Here is a 19,465-nt window from a genome sequence, read left to right as displayed (position 1 = left end):
TGAATTTATACTGTCCTTTAATAGAAAGAGCTAACTATATGTGGAGCCGTATGTGTAGTTTGTGCTTGGTCTCTGTTTGGTTTGCCCCAGGCTGTGTTCACGTGCAGTTTCTGCTTGGACTTGCCTGCTCCATCTCTTGGGGAGATGGGCTGCAGTAGAATGGAGTCAGACAGAATCTGTAGATCAGCACTGGCTATGTCTGGTATGAAAGGTTATTGCAGCCCTTGAGGCTTGAGTGGTAATGAGTAGAACCAATTGTCCTGATGTCACCTGCAAGTACAGAATGTGTGTTTTCCATGTTACTGATGTGTTTTGCATGAAGGTAAACTTCCCAGTCTGCCTGTGAAGCAGAGCTGCTGCTGTTCTTCTCTCCACAAGAGAGGGGTGGAGGAACAAGATGACCCTTTGAAGCACACAGAAATCCTGCAGAAATGTCAAACGTGGTGTCACCCATTAGATGTTATGGGAAGCAGCTGGGGATCAGTTATGCTATGGTGCTTTCTGCTGGGCCTTGTACAGTGTCCAGCTGATTAGCTAGTAAGGAGAACAATGTCTAGAACACAGGACCTTCCTCGCAGGGAACTGTGTAGCAGAGACACTGTCTTTTCACTTCCTAAAGTCTTCTACAAGCTGTATCATGTGCCTGCTGTCAGTTGTGCTGTGCAGAGGCAGGAGAGGATGAGAGGTGTGGATATGCCTCTCTCTGGGCTGTGTAGCTTCTATGTAGCTTTGCGGAGACATGACAGCATTCAGTCTCAGTGTGACAGGATCAGAGCTAAGCATCAGAGTCTGTTTGCATGAAGGGAAGGACTGTGTGTAACCTTGTAGAAGTAGAGCCTGGTATCACAGGAGCCTGGACAGGTAAATACTGTGGAACATTATTGAGGCTTCTTTCAGTAGCACGTGAAAGCTACGAGTCTCTTCCATTACATTCTTGGATAGTGCAGCAAGGGACAGCTTTGTCCTTGTAGGTGTGATGAATGAGGAGAAGGAAAAAAAATATCTGTTATCCACATTATGCAGAGTCAGGAGTTGAGATGAAGAGCAATTCGGCGATTCAGTTACTTGCACAAACTCTGTGGCTTGGGCTGGAACTTGAATATAAATCTCAACCTGGTCTGCAAACCACCTTGGTGGCCTGTCCCTAAAGACAGTTTCTTTCAGCACATTGCTTTAGAGTTTCAGATGCAAATGTTACATTTTTCTTTGATAATGAAAGAGAAGGTTTTGGGGCATTCCTTCTCTCTCTTGTAGTACAGCACTAAGATCCAGCATGGTATCTGCAAACTGAGAGCAGGGGAACTCTGGATCACACAGACTGTCCCACTTGTGCAAGCAGTGCAACAAGTGCCCACATTTATTTGTGGTCAGTTCTGAGCAATTCTGTCCTTTTTTGTTTAGGGACTTCTGTGAGCGTCTGTGTTCTTGTGCAGGTTCTTTGGCATGTAGTAAGTTGCAATTATTTCCTTGCTGAGGAAACTTAAGGGTTTATTTACAGTCTCTCTCTTCACTTCCAACGGCTGGTTGTTTCTGCAAAATTGTAAAAACTTTCTAATTGCATTGAGACTCCAACCTGTCTTACAGGTTCATTGAAATCAGCCAGCAGTTCAAAACTTTAGGGTAAGCAAGAAAAAGGGACAGACAGATGGAGTCTAGCTTAACCTTTCTTCATTTTGGATATCTGGCTTTAAAAAAAAAAGCCCATTTTCAATTCATGGGTCAGAAATCTTTCACTGCAAAATAGAACAACAATCTTATAAGCCACCTGAGCTATTTGCATGAGGAGCACCTGGATCAGAAATAAATGTTAATCCAGTAATAACAGATAATTAAACTGTTATAATGGGGTTTTTAATCTCCCTTCTCCAGCTGTAGTTTTGCTTCTTGCCTTCAGCAATGAGATTATAATGAAACACAGAGGGTTTCTAATCCAATCAAAATTCCTTGATGGATTGGAGTATTTGTTGTGCTTTCACATTTAAGCAGTGGTGATGGCACAAGATGAACTTCCTACAGAGGGTTGCCATCTTGTTAATAAATTCAGCCTAGTGGTTTGATGTAGGCAGCAGGATGGCAATTCCAGGGTACTTGATTTCCACACAATGGTCCATGAACATCCATGTGGCAGGCCAAGTTTGTAAAGACATCAAACCAACCCTCAGCCAGGCGCCAGCGGGAGTCCACAAAACCAGCACTCATCTCCTATCCAGACCTACCAGCACCCACAGGTTCCTGGCGGTTGTGATTTGGCTCCTATACTCAAAACAGATCAATGAGACTGTGAGTGGCAAAGAGCAGCTGCAGCCTATCTCAGGATGCCTTCCTCTGAAGGTCTGCAAAATGCACATTCCCTCTTCGGTGGCCCCACTTGAGCTACTTTATCTGCATGCACAACACAGCACAGTTCCCTTTACTAGGTAGCCCAGTAGCAGCTCTACAAGGAGATTCAGACTCTGCTCTGCTTGATTTGGAGAAGGGCAGGTACTGATCAGTCCCTGAGCATCTCCTGTGCCTTCCTGCAGCATGTCAAAAGTGTGGCTCTTGACCTTCAGTCCATCACAGTGTGCAATGGGGAGTTCGGGGCTGGGAGTGCAGGATACAAATGTGCCCTGGATCTCTGTGCTGAATGTCCATTGCGGAATTGCTTGCAATTGCAAGGAGACAGGTTCTGTGATTTAGGTGACACTGTGTAGTCCTCTGAGGTGCCTCAGCGCTGAGCTTTATGTGAGCTTGAACTGATATGGCTTAAGCCCTGAACTGAAGTAGTGGCTTTGTAGTTTAAAATCTCACATGGAAGGAGCCTTACCTGTCCAGCTTCCTTGTCATCTGGTTTTCCCAAGTGTCTGAGCTTTAAACTGTGATTTCTGTTTGGCAGCAGGAAGCTATCAAATGCTGGTTTGCTGTGCCTGACTACCTTCCTGCTGTCTACTGTTGAATTGTTGAATGCCAGTAAACCTGGCTGAAAAGGATTAAGAGTTCTTTCTGTTACAGGTTTTATGTATATTTCACATGACTAAAAATCTTGGATTACACAATGTCAATTTCCAGCTCTGTTCTGGATTATCCTTCTTAAGTGGAGCCAAGCACAGGGTTCTCCTTATTCATAAAAGTAAATTCTTTTAATAAGCAGATGTAATTATTCTGGTTGTCTGCAGTACCACTGTCCCCAAATTTGTTACAGAAGACTATAAAAATCAATGTAGTTCCACCTTGCAAAGTAAAATTATCTTACATTTAGTCATCCAAAACCAGACATACTGTCTGCCTCTCTGCACTCTGTCATGACAGAGACAGTCAAGACTCTAGTATTAGCTTGCAATGAAACCAAACACCCCAGGCTGGTCAAGACAGAAAATTGAGACAAATTTCTGTATTAATAGCTATTTCATCGTCTACCGGGCTTTATATGAGAGAGTTAGCTCTTCTAGCCAAGCTACTCTGTAAGCTTTGATGCTTAGTAACAGAAAGAATATTCCTTGGGATGATTTTTGAGAATGAATTCTATGGAAGCCAGTTTTTGTGTTTGATACTCAGTCAAGTACAATTAAGGGAGCGGGGGTAGGAGGGGGGATATGGGATATAGGAAATATCATCTGCTTGGAAATAGAGCTTTCAAGTGCAAGTCCCTCCTGAAGCAATTCAGTCCATGCAGAAAGTAGCAGAATGGTACTCTGCAGCCACTGTGTGGCCTTGTTGGAGTCCAATGAATATGCAGTGCTACAGAGCTGCACAGCTCCGCTTTTCTTTATTAGACTGAGGATTCACCTTCAACTCCTTGTACATCTGCATGAAAGCCCTTCTCAGGGAATCCTGGGCCATTTCATTGGTTCAGTGTTGTGGCTAAATTAGTGACTGGAGCCAGGGACCGGTTTGTTTTCCTTTTGCAGTCCTTGAGGGCAGCACTTGCTTCAGGGCAACTGTCTTCTAAACCTTACTGATGTCAGATGAAGGAGTGGTTTCACAGAAGTAGACATCCTTTGTGAGATGGCATTTGACCTTTCTGTATCTATCTGAGCTAATAATGCAGAGGGTTGCTCTCCACTGAGCAGAAAGGCTGTCTAGCCCAGGCTCTTTGTACCCTTTCTTTTGAATTATCTCAGAGACTGTTAAAAGAAGAAGTTTTATGTAAGTGAGTTGCGGCACTTTGTGAGAGAATGTTAACTATCTGTGCTGGTGTATGAAAAAGTGTCAAGAGTATTTTAACACCTATTTCAGATATAATGAAAAGAACTGCAAGATGATGACACACACAGAACCGAGGCTAGTCCTTTTTCTTTTAAATTTATTTAGGATAGACGAAGCTCTCTGAATTTTCTCTCATCTGAGTGCCTGACCACAACAATTTCTGTTTTCTCCAAGTCACATGCTAAACTAGCTTTGAAAAGTCTTATTGTTCATGTCAGCTGTCACAACCAGAACAGTTCTTCTGTCCATGAGAAGAATGGAGACACCATTAGCACACTGAGCAGGGCTGCCAGCTGTTTGGTGTTTTTTCTCTTCGTCCATTGGGAATATTGGGAATTGTCTGTACTGCATACAGCTATATCATGTAAAGATACCAGATCTGTCTTTAAATCCTTCAGGAACTGAGCTTGTATTTAGGCACTAGAATTGCCACAGCAGCATGGATGACTTAGCCATACTGAACTCTGGGCTATAAATACTGCCCAGGCGATAGATTTAAACTGTCTGATAGTTGCCATTTGTGCTGGAGATGTGAAACATTGGTTTCAGTAAGTTCAAACAGAATAAAACTACAACCTGTTCTTCTGTCCTGAGTTTAGATGACGGAAGAGTATTTCTGGGTTTGAGTCTTTGTTAACAGCTGAAATGGTGAGCTAAGGATTGGCTGGGACAAGTTACATGACAGATGTGAGTAAGGGCTTGTTTGGTGAAGCATGGCTTTGTATGAGATCAGCATACTTAGAAAGTGCTCATAAAGTTGGCTTGTTCTTTTGTGGGATTACTTTTTCTGGTGACAGTCTAAGTTTTCTGCTCAGGTACAGGAGCTAATTGTTACCTGACAGCACCCACGTTTAGCCTCTGATCCCTTCCAGGAGCACCTCAGTATGTGCATGGTTGGCCAGAACTGGAGGTACCTCAAAGCTAGAACACATCTTTCTCCCTCCTCAAACCTTTTCATCAGGAAAGCGTTCTATGAGAAACAAGGACAATTTTCTTAAAATTCGTGATTAAAAAAGGTTGATGTTCATATCTAAAATGAGTGGGCTCTCCAGGATCTCAGACTTGATAACTTCCTGCAAGAAGTTATCTTTCCTTCCTCAGGCAAGAAAGGATGGCATGGCTCCAATTTTACTAAGCTCAAGTAGAAGACAGCTGACTTGATTTACAGCTTACCACTTCAGGACCTTTCTTAGGGTTAGGGCGAAGTGGGTCCTATGATCTCTATGCAGCTCTGTTGCTTTGAGGTCAAAGCTAAATGTGGCTGTGTGAAAGACTTGGTGGCACTGTTCATGTGTCCTGTTCCCACGAACAGCCAGAGGCAGCCCATGTAGCAGAGAGAAGCTACTGACCTTGGTGCCTGCTTACCCGCTGCTGGTATTTATTCCAGATGGCATGTATGATGAAATCTATTTTCCTCCTGTTTTCACTTAAGGGAGCTTATGCTGGGATTCCCTAAGGGCACTGCATCTTCAAAGCCTTACTGATAATGACAAAGAGAGGAGGCGGAGAGAAGTTTCAGCTTGCTGTAACATTTCACCCCATTGCTATCAATTTATGCAACCTCAGCTCTTCAGCACATCATTTGTCTCCAGAGCACCAACTATCACAAATGCAATCCCACAAAACATCCATGTGGCTGTTGTTGGGTTTAAGGGAAAGACTGTAGCCCTCTGACAGCTTGTGCTCATTGCCATTGTTTTAGGCCTGAACATTGGTTAGAGCTTCTGCAGTGGCACACGTAAAGCCGAGAGCCAAGCAAGGTAAGGCCTGCAAAGGCATGTATGATGAGGGGTGTAGATAGTTCAGGAGGTGTCTTCTAGCAGTGTTCAATCATTTTCTCTGGGGCGTTCTGTGTTTTTTATTTACTTCTATTTATTTAGCAACCCTTAAACCACGGTACAGTCCCTCATGATCTTTAAGGTGGGGAGTGGTGATGTTTGAATGCAGCATTATTAAGCTGCCTCTATTGTTCTGACGCCACTTTAAGCAATTTACAAAACACATTCAAAGCAGCAGTATGATAATTTCCTCCATATTAGAAGACCTAAGCCTGCCTTTTAGACACAGGGAGATTCAGGTTCAGTGCTTATAGTGCAGATAGTCAGTGACAGGCTTCAATGGCATCAGCCACACAGAGTTTGAAGACTTAGTAGCACTTCTGTATCTGGTGTAACTACACCATAATTCAGTGACCTCTAAAATATGCCTTTATCCTGAGCTTTACAGTAGCATTTACTCCTAACAAGAACATTAGTTTTGGCACAATTTCAGTGTTTTTTTCCTTATTGCCACTGCTAAAACTAACAAGAGCAGCTACACTGAAGATGGATTAATTATTTGTACTGTAAAAATATAAAATATTACCCTGCTAGATGAAGTGCCTGTGGTCTCAGGAATATCCGATGTCCGCAGAATAAACCTGGGACAGCTGCCATGAACAACAGCAAGCATGGGTAACATGGTACTTCACTGTTCTCCTGGTAGCTGAATAAAGGTTTGCTGCTTTGCATCAACAAATGGTTCTCAGACTTTGTACAAGGTTGTCAGTTCTCCTGGGAAGCTGAACTACAGTCACTGTGTTGTGATCTGAAACTTAAAGAGTTGTTTCAGAGAGAGCTGAACTGCCTCCTGTTCAAGTCAAACCTTTCCCAAACATCTATCATTTCTAAATGATATTTTAGAATTAAGATTGCAAATGCATCTTTGCAAGCAGACCACCAGAAATACTGGCATTTGTGTGGTTGTCCTTGCTATTACTTTCTTACTTTAAACTCCGCTGTATGCTTTTGTTGCAAGTAGGACAGCAGCCTTATGAACGGCACCACTGCTGCTGACCTCCGGTTTTCCCTTCAGACATTAGTGTGGGGAACTGTGGTGCAAAGGGTCACATCAGTACGTGAATGGAGACTGAATGGGAATATCTGTCTGGCTATGGAGACCATAGCAGGAGGAGTGGTGAGGAAGGAGTGCTCTTCAAGAGCCTGTGTTAACAGCACTCAGATGAGCAGGTCACTGCGACTCCAGCGCATTTGCCTGCAGGTTCACAAGGAACCCACAATCTGGAAACAAACATTGGACAAGTCTGGGCTCACAAAGTTTGAGGTCGTTTTCCCTTACTCGTTCCTCCACTTCCCTTCTCCTGTGCTTGTCCCTTTTTGCTCTTTTTTTTCTCACTTGCACATTTTCCTTACTTTACCCGTTGTTGCTCTTGCACACTTCTTCACAAGCCTTTTTCTTGCTGATGCTTTTTGGTTTTTGCCCTCCTTTCCTGCTCATGCTTCCCCTTCTCCTTTTTCTTTGCACTTGCTTTCCTTTTCTTCTCTCTATTGACTTTTACTACAATTGCAGATCTCATTAAAGAAAAGTTTCTAGGATTGATGCCAGGTCACTTATTAATGATGTCTATACCTCAGGATAATGACTAAAACTAGTAACAAGCAATTCTCAGACACTGCCACAGATTTGATAGAAGCACAATTGCAAGCAAATTTGGCATTTTCTCAGTTGGAAGTGTTGACTGTAAGAATTCAGTAGAAATGTGAAGGAAAGAATATTATCACTGTCCAGACACTATATTGATACAATACTGTATCCACAGATAGTGTGATATAATATTTCCTCAAACATCCAGGAGACCACTGCATTTGCAGAATTCAAGTATGAAGAAACTTCTTCCTTTCCATGTGTTGCTTATTTTTTGAGTGCTTGCTTATCTTCGGATTACCTGGGGAAGGAGGTTCCTAGCACCACCAGAAAATCCAAGGAATTGATTGTAAACATAAGATAACAGGGTGGAATACAAACAATTATTTACAAAGCCGGTTGACAGCAGGGGCAACAACATTCAGTGGTAAAAGGGAAGCTGTATGGGTGTATTCCACTGACTTCTGATGCTGCAAACACAAAACCAAAGCTTATGGCTGATAGATTTGTTTTTATTATTATAGAACAGATGAACTAAAATAAGCCAACAATATAATTTTATGCCAACAGCCATCTTTCTAGCACAGGCAGTGACTGACTCAATGTACCCTTCTCCTCCCTCCCTGGGCCTCTGTTCAATGGGAAGCAAACGATGGTGGCTCTTTCACATGGGTTTTGGACTCCAGTAATCTTACTCTCTTTACTTGTAGAGGTGCGCCTGGGAAAAAAGGAGGTGGAAGAGCAGAGAAAAGAGTATATATGTTGTAGGAGCAATAAGCAGAAAGGCCTGCGGACCCTCTTGCATGTTCACATGTTGTGAACAGGTAGATGGGACAACTGGAGAATCATGCCCACTTTCAACACGTAGCAAGCCTCTAGTTGCTACTTCAGTCAAGCCAGGAGTTTCTTCCCATTCCAAGCTAACAAAGGGCAAGATGCACTCAACTGGGGAGTTTTTGGCAAGGTAAGGGGCAGTCTATGTAAAAATCAAACCAAAAAACCACCCCACCCCATCCCCAAAAAAAACCCAAACAAATCTGCATTTTAAGCCACTTCAAAGTAAAAGTCACTTCTTACAATAGAATAGATAATTTTTAAATGGCAGGACCACCGTCCTAGAAAGACAAAGGGCTTGCACTCAAGACCAAAGAGAGAAAATCAATAAACCAACCAACCAACCGAACAAACAAACAAACAAAAAAAACCAAACAAAAAAACCAAGAGTTGCCCCACTCAAGCTTGGCTCTTTTCTAAAAACAGCACTCATCATCCGTCTGAATAGGTGAAAGGAGGAGTGGACAGAAAATAAAATAAAACTGGTGCAACTTCTCGCCATGTGGTGCATTAAACCAAAACTCCATACAGTCCTGTATGACTACACGTCCTGTGGTGGCAGCAGAATTTCTTTCATTGCTGTATATGTCTGTATGTATATCTGAACATATACATACACATACACAGAGAATATATAATATTGTTTTTAATGTTAGTTTTGATCCTGCAGGGGGGCTCATCTCTCCTTCACGTGGTTCTGTGCTTCTGCGCTGTTGCTGCTCCCATTGCCACTCCCATTACTGCTGCTCCCACTGCTGCTGCAGAGGACCTCTGTGAGGTCGTCCATGACGGTGGTCTCTTTAGGGTCCACGAGGTTGAACTCCCTGATGAATAGGATAAAGTGTGTGTAGAGCGTGTTTAAATGTCCGTGCAGCTCCAGTGCTAAAGTCTCCTTAAAGTGTGAGGAGTAGATATGGGCCAGCACATGGAACAGGTACTTGCAGATCTTCTTCACTAGAGACTCAAATGAGTTTGGGAATTCCTTGCCTGAAAGGAAGATGCAAGAAACACCATGATAACTCCAGCTGCTCATCTTCAGCCCAAGTAGCAACATTTGTACAGGCTGAACTGTGGCAGAGGACAACTCAGCCTACCTTATACAGCAGACAGCCTGTGGGCCCTGTATCATGCTCTCATCTTGGTTTCTTTTACAGAAATTCAGGGGAAGAATCTAAGTAGGTTTTAAGCACTTTCATTTGAACCTAAGTTTTAAACCCTAGGGGTTCAAAAAAAATCAGGAAGCAAGTGTAATCATTCTTTAAAACCACAACACATTTTTGTTTCTGGCTGAAAAAATGATGGGAGGTTCTTCTGGATGCTTATCTAGTTTGTCCAGGAGTAGCAGATTTTTCCCCTGGAAGTACATAATGCTTGGGAGACTAATTCACAGATCCTGAAGCGGAAGCTAAGGTATTAGGTTGGTGCAAAAATAACTGCCACTTTGTCATTGTAAACTCTGATGCTTATTTTCTATTAAACAATCATTTAACTGTGTTCATGTAGTACTCCACTTTAAAGTTTGAAATATCTATTTATTTTGAAACTTTACCTATTTGTCCTAGTGGTTTTGTTTACACTGTTTATTCTTTTCTATTTTACACTGTCAAATTAAAGATTAAAAAAAGAAAATTCAAGCAATTTTGTATTATGAGTACAAAAGGGGACATGCAGCAGCGAAAACTGCTGCAATATCAACGAAGCATTTGGCATGGGGACCATTAATGGATGTACAGCTCCACATCCATTCCAAAAGTTTCGTAACGGAAAAGAAAACCTTGAAAATAAGGAGGGTCGCAGTGTGCTCCTGTGACAGACAACAATCAATTAAGGGCTGTAACTAAAGCAGATTCACACAAAACAACTCAAGATGTTGCAGAAGAACTAAATGTTGGCCAGTCAACAGTTGTTCTGCATTTGCACCAAACTGGAAAATCAAAAAAGCTCAACAAATAGGTGCCACAGGAGTTGAACAAAAATTTAAAAAAAGTCACCATTACAAAAACTGTTCTGTGCTTCTTTTGCACAACAAAAACAATCCATTTCTTGATCGCAATTACAGCATATGACAAAGTGGATTCTATACAACAACTGATGGCGTTCTGTGCAGTGCCCATACCAAGGTGAAGCACCAAAACACTTCCCCAAACCAAAGCTGCATCATAAGAAGGTTATGGTCATGGTTTGGTGGTGAGCAAGTGAAATCATTCACTACAACTTCTTGAATCCTGCCAAGTAATTGACAAAATGCTGACCCAGAACTGCAATGTTTATGTCTAACTTTGGTCAATCGAACAATTCTTTTCCATGAAAACATCCAACCAACACTCTCACAAATGACTCTACAGAACTCGCACGAACTGGACTATGAAACTACCTCACCCAGCTTATTCACCAGATCTCTCTCCCACTGATTACCACATTTTCAAGCATCTTGACAACTTCTGCAAGAGAAGGTTTTCCACAACGAAGCAGCAGCTTCAAAGAATTCATCAGTTCCAAGACTCCAGAATTCTACACTACTGGAATAAATAGATTTGCTTCTAGTTGGCAAAAATGTGTAGATTCTAGTGGTTCTTATTTCAATTATTAAATTTTATTCTGAGTTGAGATACAGTGCTTTTAAAGTTGATGACTAAAAATGGCAATTATTTTTGCCCTAACCTAATACAGGGGCCTTGGTAGTGTGCAGCAGTTTGATTAATGTGTAACGACCTCCCTACTTTAATCACTGAAATTCTATCAGATGAGAAAAGAAATGAAAGGAAATACCGTGTGCCTTCTGTCAGGTGCAGATGAAATTGTGCTTGCTGGAGCAGTACTGTGCCTACCTAGTAAAAATGATTATTGGACAACTGGCAATGCTAAAACTGAGGCAAGCAAAAAAGCAACACCTGCCACCCTGTGCATGATGCACAATACAATGTATGTTTCTGTCCTAAAGTGCATCTTGGCCACATGGACAGATCACTTGCATGAAAGGCCCTCATTGCCCTTGAACAAGCATATTAAAAACAACAAAAAAGTCAACCGCAGCTGGCTTAGTAGACACTGCCTCTTTCCGAATTAAGAGGCTTGTAGGCAAAGGCTACTAGCTTAACGTTTCCTACCTTGTGATGTCCTAGTTCCCCAATAATCTGTTGAAGGAGTGCAAGAAACCAGCTGCTTTTAGTGAGTAAGCCCACCAACCATATGCAAACTTTCACCTTATTTATGGCATCTGGAAAGAGCCAGTGTCCAAAAGCAGACTTACCGTATTTCGTTGGAAAGACGTCCTCATCTGTCACTAGTTTCTGCACTGAACTCATGACAAAGTCGACATACTGAGGAGCAGTGCACTTGATCTTCTTTCCCCGCTCATCATACCAGTAGTACTGTCTGTGGAAAGAATCAACAGTATCACCACATTATCAACTCCTTTAAGAGGTGAGTGTCTAAATAACATGAACCAGCTGCAACATTACCAAAATACATCATAGCTCCTACAGAAGAAATTAATTTTGGGGTATGTCTTCTTTCAAAACCCTTGAATTTCTGTTAGCCAGTTTTCTTCCTCCCTAGCAATTTGGTAATAGTACTAAGCACAGAAAGCCTGCTGACAAGTCTCCATGGAGAAGACCTCTGCTGAGGCAGTGATAACTCCCTATCCACAACAGACTGAGAGTTTATTTACAGCCTACAGGACTGTACAGGAAAGCATTATATAACTGTTTTTAAAGGGCAGCAACATTGCACAGTGATAAACTGGTCATCTTCTGATGCTTAACATCACAGAACAGAAATTTAGTTTGTAGTGTAATATTATTAAACAGACAGAAGGTGGCTCCAAAACACCAGCTTTTTCAGACTGGTGCTCTCCAGTGCTTGCAGTGTTTTTAAGCACTAGGGATGCTGTTCCAAATCCAATCTGGGGAAAGTTTTCAAGACTCTTCTATGTATTCCTACCAATGTGACTTAGAACTCTGTTTCTTCAGTTGCAGACGCCACAAAACATCTGAAATTACATTTGACTGCCACCAATGATTAATCTGTTGGATCTTAAGGAACAAGAGACATTAGCATATTGCCTCGTTCTTCAAAACAACTGTAATTCCGGCAGTTAGCCATAATCATCTTGATTATCTACAGCCATCCCTCACTTGAGGGAGAATCTGCAGGCTACAAAAGCACGGAATGTTTGTTCCTTTTTTTATTATTATTAATGCATGGTTAATTATGCACCTCTAACTGTTAACAGGAGCAGCTATCTATCATGTTAGGCACACATAGTGAGAAATGTTTTACAGATAAGGAATCTGGCAAATCACTTTTCAATGGTGAGGCACTGGCACAGGTTGCCCAGGGAAGTTGTGGATGCAACCGTCCCAGAAGTGTTCAAGGCCAGGCTGGATGGGCCTTGAGCAGCTTGGTCTGGGGGGAGGTTGTCCCTGCCCATGGCAGGGGGGTTGGAACCGGATGATCATTACGGTCCCTTCCAACCCAACCCATTCTATGATTCAAGTTTTTTTTTTTCTTGGCTACATCACATTAGAGGTGTTTTGAGTTCCAGTTCCTGAACTCCTCTTTTAAACAGTCTAAACTCCAAGTGCAGTCCTATATTATTATGCCACTGATAAGAAATCCACTCTATTGTTATTCCCAGAACACAGCATAGGTGAAATCTGCTAACTACCTTTGGAAGCAAGGTTGGAGCATCAGAACTTGGCTAGAAGGACACCTCAACACATAAGCACATAAAACCAGGGTATCAGTTTTTGCCTGTCAGTTCAGCTCCAACTCTGCTGCTGATGGCTAATGATCTGTTAGCTGACATTCCTCATACAAAACATTAAACAAGCCTCATTGTAGCGCCAGACAAAAGACCACTTCAGTGTGACATTTAGCCAACTGTGGTCACTTTTTTTTGGCATGGAAGATAAAGATTGCATGTTTTTTCTGTGACTAACAGGACTAGACTGCACTGAACTGCTAGGATCTATGTATGCCACTTGGAAACTGAAGTTTTATGCATTCTGACCAGCAGAACAGTTCTGAAGCAACTCAAGAAAAATAAGAGCAAATGAAATGTTTTAATTTACAATGTGTCTTCACTGCCCTGAAAGATTCTCAGGGACCTGAGGACAATGAGGTGAAGACATGGCACTGTTCCAAGCCTCAAGCTGTATGAAAACAAGACAAACCTGCAGAAATGAGCAGGTCAGACTTTGAGACAGAAAGGGCATCTGAAAACTACTTCTGCAGACACTTAATGTGTCACCTCATTTTCAGCATGTGGGGCTTGGTCACTGTTATGTACTGGACAGAGCAGGATTGACTGCAAAAGGGTATAAAAACATGACCAAGGGGATGAAAACAGCAGGAGTCTAAAGCTCTTTGCAGAGCTATGTCAGGCATCACAAGTAGCATTTGAGGCCTTAGGCGTAGACTGATTTTCATGCCTGCTTCTTTTATACAATCCACATATAGGAATTCTACAACGTAGTGCACTAACACAAGCCACCTCGTTTGTCTAGTCCTGCTATAAGAAGCTGAAGCAAGACAGTTCTAGGCAACCCAGACTGATATTGGGTCTTAAGACAATGCCTGTTGCCAAGAGCAGACTAGACTGTCTGTATCTCAGCACTTTTCTCATGCCACAGAAATCCTCAATGGCAAGATAGAAAGCATAGTTTAGGAGTTGCCTTAGGCGCAAAAATGAATCTGAATAATTGGATTTTACTTAAAAGAAACAGTTCGACAACCATACAAGTTCACTTGCATGAAAATATAAGTGAATACATGTGCTGTAACATCCCACTGCATACTCTTTTTGCCTTTCCTTGAAAATTAGGCTAATTATGCAAAATAGGAATTTAAAAGATGAATCATTAAGAACAACCACAAGGATTGTCCTTTTGATAAGAACTGCATCCTCCTCATGTTTCAAGTGCTGTGAACAGATTCTTCACAGGTCTTGGAGGAAGAGAGCTCACCTCACACCTGGCACACAGCTCCCACCTGTGCTGGAGTTATCTCTGTTAACAAGATAGGAAGCAGGTTGGGGCCATCGAAGGGCTCAGTTGGGCGCAGAAGCCTAACTGCATTCCACCTCTGGCACTGTGACAGCACAGTCCCAAATTAGGCAACAGATGAGAAGCAGAAAGGACAAGACGACAACACTTAAAGGAACTTCTCAAAAAGTGCTCACATGATACAGATTTTGATTATTTTAGTTCCTATGTAAAATTCTGACAGACTTCAACTTCCCCAGCATGAAGAGCATGAGGAATTTATGGCTCCATTCTAAATCCCAGGGAGAAATAATTATGGGTTTAACAGAGAAAAGCCTATGATGTAAATAATAATAATGCATAACATATATGAAGTCATGGTGCTGCATTTTAATACACGCACATATTTTATCCCTTTTCCTGTAAAACATCCTGGGCTTGTGCTCACGACAGAAGCCAAAGCAGAACAGAAGTTACATTGGTATGTAAGAAACTCTTTTGGAAGGAGGGAAAGGCAAATGCTGTGGAAATTGTCTGGTCTGAAAAGGAAGGAGAGACGGTCCTGCTAGAAATACCAAAGATGGGTTATGAAGAAAGCAGGACAGCAAATTGTATCAAATGCAAGAGCAGTAATATAGCGCTTGTCAACAACTTGGAATAAATTTGATGGTTTGATAGGGGCAAAGCAACATTTAGGTGGGGCAGGGAGGTGGGGAAGGAGCCACCACTTAGAAGCATAAAGCTCAAGGAACTTAAATATAAGAAAACACAAAACATTGCAAGTTTGAGTTAAGATTTCTAAAAGGAAATGCCCTCCATATGCAGAGACACTAAGGGTAAGGTAGACAAGACAAAGGAGATTACAAGATTAGAAAAAATGAGTGATAAGGAATTATGAATTAAGGAGTTTCACTAGACCAAAATAAGACCTTTCACTCTCATCTGTGCGCTGCCTAGAAATTTGCATCCATCCTTGATTTCTGTCTCAGGAGTTTAGTAATATCAGCATCATGAACAGCACTTATACAAACTCTTAGTTAATTCACATACTTCAGCACTTTTAAAGTTTTGCCCAACTGTCAGCTAGAAAACCAGTTTACAGCTCATGGTGCTTTACAGCTAGTTTGTGTACTATAAAACATAATTATATTGAACTAAACTAAAGCTATAAAACATAACTAAATTGAAACTCTAAACACCCACGTTAAGAATACAGTACCTGCTTTACAGTAAGTGATAAACATACAAATGAGAAAAATTGAGCAATTCCCAAAGTTACCTTCATGCCACCCTCATTAAATTTTGAGAATAACTAGCCATTCTGGTATTCCTCTTGGCATTATCTCACCTTGCCAACAAACGCTTCTATCTAAGTTTTGGTCAGATGTCTCTTAGTAACCCTAAGCAGAAATTCCCTTCCTCATTGTGTGCAGATGGCTGTACTATCTCACATATCTGACAGAGGGCTGAAAGCTACATCTGTCTGCAGTCTGTCAGCTGGCTGGAGCTTTTCTGAGATGTTATAACCTTACATCAAATATTTAACCGCAACTGGTTTTTATTTTGGCAGCAAATCCTCTAAACTTAGGATTCTGAGTATTTTCAGTGCATTTGAATGCAAAATAACTTAACAAGCAACCTGTTCTTAATAGTTAATTCAACATCTACCCATTAAATACAAAAAGCCTGTCTTAAATATGACCAGAATGATGTGATCCAAAACATGCCTCAGAAAACTGGGCAGGAAAAATAAGAGAGGAACAGAACACAGATGTTCATACTGAACTACTACTTAAGAAATCAGCACTGAAAAAAGCTGCAAACTGCACCCTATTCCAAGGTACTGTAATTCTGTGGCAATATAATATAGACGGATGCTAGTTTATTCCGAAGTACCTGAACAAACACATCACAGCCATAGAATATCAAACCTCGAGTTTGCTGACTGCAATGTTTAGGTGATACTCTTGATCTATGGAGACAGGTCAGAAGCACAGTAAATCATGGTGTTTCTCCAACACATTAAGCATGTCCTTACCTTACTTCATCAGGGTAAGATTTCAGAAAAAAAAAAAAAAAAGAGGGGGAACTGACATACAGCTTTGTCACATTCATAAGTAAATATGAACAAATTAGCATCTTTGAGGTAGTTCTCCATGTTTCATTTAGGCATATCTCTTCCAAAGGGGAAGTGAGGAAAGGTGGAACATAAGGATTATAAAAAATTGTCATAGAGATATCTGAAGAACACGATTATGAACAGGGCCTTCAAAGCTGAACTGTACTGAGGTGTGTAGGCAGACAATCTCACCTCTGTGTTTTTTTTTTAAAGACCCGCACACTTGATAGAAGAATGAAATACACAGCTTACAGTTTGCAAACATGAATCAGTCATCTGCCCACAAGTACAGGAAGACTTAAGTTGTTACAGTTTAGCTAAACACAAGCTGTTTCAAGTGCTTCACCCAAGTGCAGACATGGTTCCTGCTATTTCCAAATAGCACAATTTTTCAGTTTTTCAAAACAATGGATAGGAACGTTCTCCTATCAGTCCTCACCCCTAAAAATATAGGCTACAGGTGGAGATGCCTACAGGTGGAGACGCCTACAGGGACTTCCTTTCTTTATTCTGTAGCATAAACTGCTTACACAGAACTTTTGTTTAAGACTAACTAGAGTAGAATGGAACAACGCTTGCAGAGGTTCCCTACTACCCCCTTCCTTTTAGCCACCATTTCCCATCAGCCAAGTGGATAAACAGCTAAACTCAGTTCTTTGGACAACCAGTGCTACACCAGGGATTAAAACAGGATAAAGCTTGGCAGCAAGAGTCAACTAAATACTCACCTTACTGATCACCATTTCTCGTTTAGAGACATGCTGTCTCCCTTTGATAAAATCTGGGTCCAAAACAGATTTATTACTTTCTGTTTCAGCCTGCTTTCAAAGTCCCTAGCACAGCCTTTAATTCTCTAATGACAGTTATCTTTCAAACTTCTACCTGCAGAAACACACTTTGCATTCTTCACAGTGCTTTCAAAGAAAGCTTCTGATATTCATTTCAAGTGTACAAGACAGCTCAGTGCATTAAGCAAGGATTCCTTTCCAAGCACTACATAATTATTGTCAGAGATAGAATAAATTGCTCTGATTCTGTTGCATACATTCTCTGGGATGTTTGTTTGATGTACTATTAACATTAACTACTCAGTCTTCCGCTTTAAAATCCTTCTCAACTAAATTAAACCCAGGAAATGAAAGAGGAGGGAAGAAAAGATCAACACATGTGCTGGAGAAAAAAACCCACAACACAACAGGCTTATTCATACTCAACTGGATCTCATATTCCATCATGCTGGACTGTGCTAATCAAGAGAAGGAGTTTATGGTAACTATTTCTTATATTCACCGTACACAGTAGAACTACAAAGCTTTCTTTCATAAGTGACAGCTAGTCAATGTTAAAGAAGTCTACTGTGAAGTCCTACCGGGGGAAAGTGCCAAACCAAAACGTTTTCCTTACTCTTGCAAAGCTGCCACTTGAGTCTTCTGTGCCCAAGGGCTCAGGCAGAAAGCCAGTGGCTCATGTCAGGCTAGAGGTTATCCGTCAGCAGCCTGATGCTCAGTCAGCATTCCAGCTATCAAATGCGCCCTCTGAGGTTTTCGCAATTCGTTTATCCTTCCCAGCCTTCTATGGAATCCAGGCACTACTACCAGTAAGGACAATTTTGTCTTGCTCTTCTTCTCCTCTCCCTGCAAGCTACATATGTGGTAATTTATCACTTTGATCTGACCTTATAAAACCAGCTTAGAACCATCAGATTCTTGTCCTTCTAGTCCTCCACAAAAACAGATTTCCACCACCTTCCTTCACTGCTGAGGGAAGAGAAGAGGGTAACAGCTGCCACATCCTCACTACGCAGAGACCTGCTGTAAAACATGTGCCCGATATCATCTAAAACCGACGTCCTCCCCCCGCCAAGCCACTCTGAACACTTCACGGAAAGCCTGTAATTTTAAGTATCGACTTACGTATTGCACACTGCCATGGTTTGACATGACTCTCCTGTACAGAATTCTGAGATTGTACTATACTGTAAGTTGATGTGATGAAAGAAGGTTGTTGCTGAAAAATAAACACAAAGGAAAGGAATTCAGAATTAAATCTTTTCAAACACTGGTTATCCTCCAGACAATTATTTAAATAGAGCAAGTGAAGAGACATAAGAGTCTTGAGCTTGCATACAAATTTAAACATGATTTAGTTAAATGAGTATAATGATGAACTGCAAAGCAAAGAAGTATATAGAATGAAAGCTCTTGTTTTGATTTAAGATGAAAGCACCATGATGCATCAGGTCTTATTACTCACTAAGCAGCAAGACTGGGAAGTGTCTCCATCATCAGCCTCACCTTGACAGTAGAAAACTCTACTACAAGCTGACAGCAAACAATTTGCTATACTCTTTGTATAATTTCAAGTCAGACTTGAAATTAATAGTTCTTAGCATTAATAGTTCTCATGACCTATCTCCTTAGAAAAAATAACAGCATGAAAACTAGTACATTTCTACTTTTCAAAAATCTCCTGAGATAATTTAACCTCTTAATACCCCTCAGGGGGCACCTCACTTTTTCTTAATGAGTCTCTATAAAATTTCCCAGTGTGCCATTTAAAGTAGTTTCTTGTTACTACCACATACTGTTGAAAATGTAAACAAGACTGGGTTATAGCTGCAGGTTAGGGCTGGCAGATGAAGAAGCAGCACAGGAAAGTACTGTAAATCAGAACTGAGATGCACACATACAGCATTCAGTCACAGTAGCCAGTCATATTTCTGAGTTCTGGCCTGACTACAGTTTAAATTCACAGTAATTCCACCAAAGCTTGGAAGGAGAGCGGAGAAGAAATCCATTGAAAACACTGGCTTTAAGTATAACTTGCTTTATATACAATTCTTAATATATTAACTACGATTTTTACAATGCCTCTGGAAGACGAACAGCTGCAGTCAGGAATGTGCTGAACCAGTCAC

The 19,465-nt window shown here is 41.3% G+C and overlaps 1 protein-coding gene across 3 annotated transcripts in view; it reads right to left on the bottom strand.

Moving 5' to 3' along the window:
• Positions 1 to 4,290: 4,290 nt before the first annotated feature.
• Positions 4,291 to 19,465, bottom strand: part of MOB2 (MOB kinase activator 2) — a 121,126-nt gene continuing 105,951 nt past the window's right edge. Inside the window, exons 3-5 of one of the 3 annotated variants that reach the window (XM_054068112.1) lie at positions 18,462 to 18,555; positions 11,693 to 11,817; positions 4,291 to 9,429 (exon numbers count right to left, since the gene is read on the bottom strand). In XM_054068112.1, coding sequence (XP_053924087.1) covers positions 9,119 to 9,429; positions 11,693 to 11,817; positions 18,462 to 18,555 — 530 coding nt within the window. In that variant the 3' untranslated portion in view covers positions 4,291 to 9,118. The remainder of the gene's footprint in view (positions 9,430 to 11,692; positions 11,818 to 18,461; positions 18,556 to 19,465) is intronic. The other 2 variants (XM_009571930.2, XM_054068113.1) reach the window with 2 other exon arrangements.

The sequence above is a fragment of the Cuculus canorus genome, chromosome 5 (genome assembly GCF_017976375.1).
Source record: "Cuculus canorus isolate bCucCan1 chromosome 5, bCucCan1.pri, whole genome shotgun sequence".
Classification (NCBI taxonomy): Eukaryota; Metazoa; Chordata; class Aves; order Cuculiformes; family Cuculidae; genus Cuculus; species Cuculus canorus.
The sequence above is the reverse complement of the archived record's forward strand: the minus strand, read 5'-3'. Positions and strand labels throughout refer to the sequence as shown.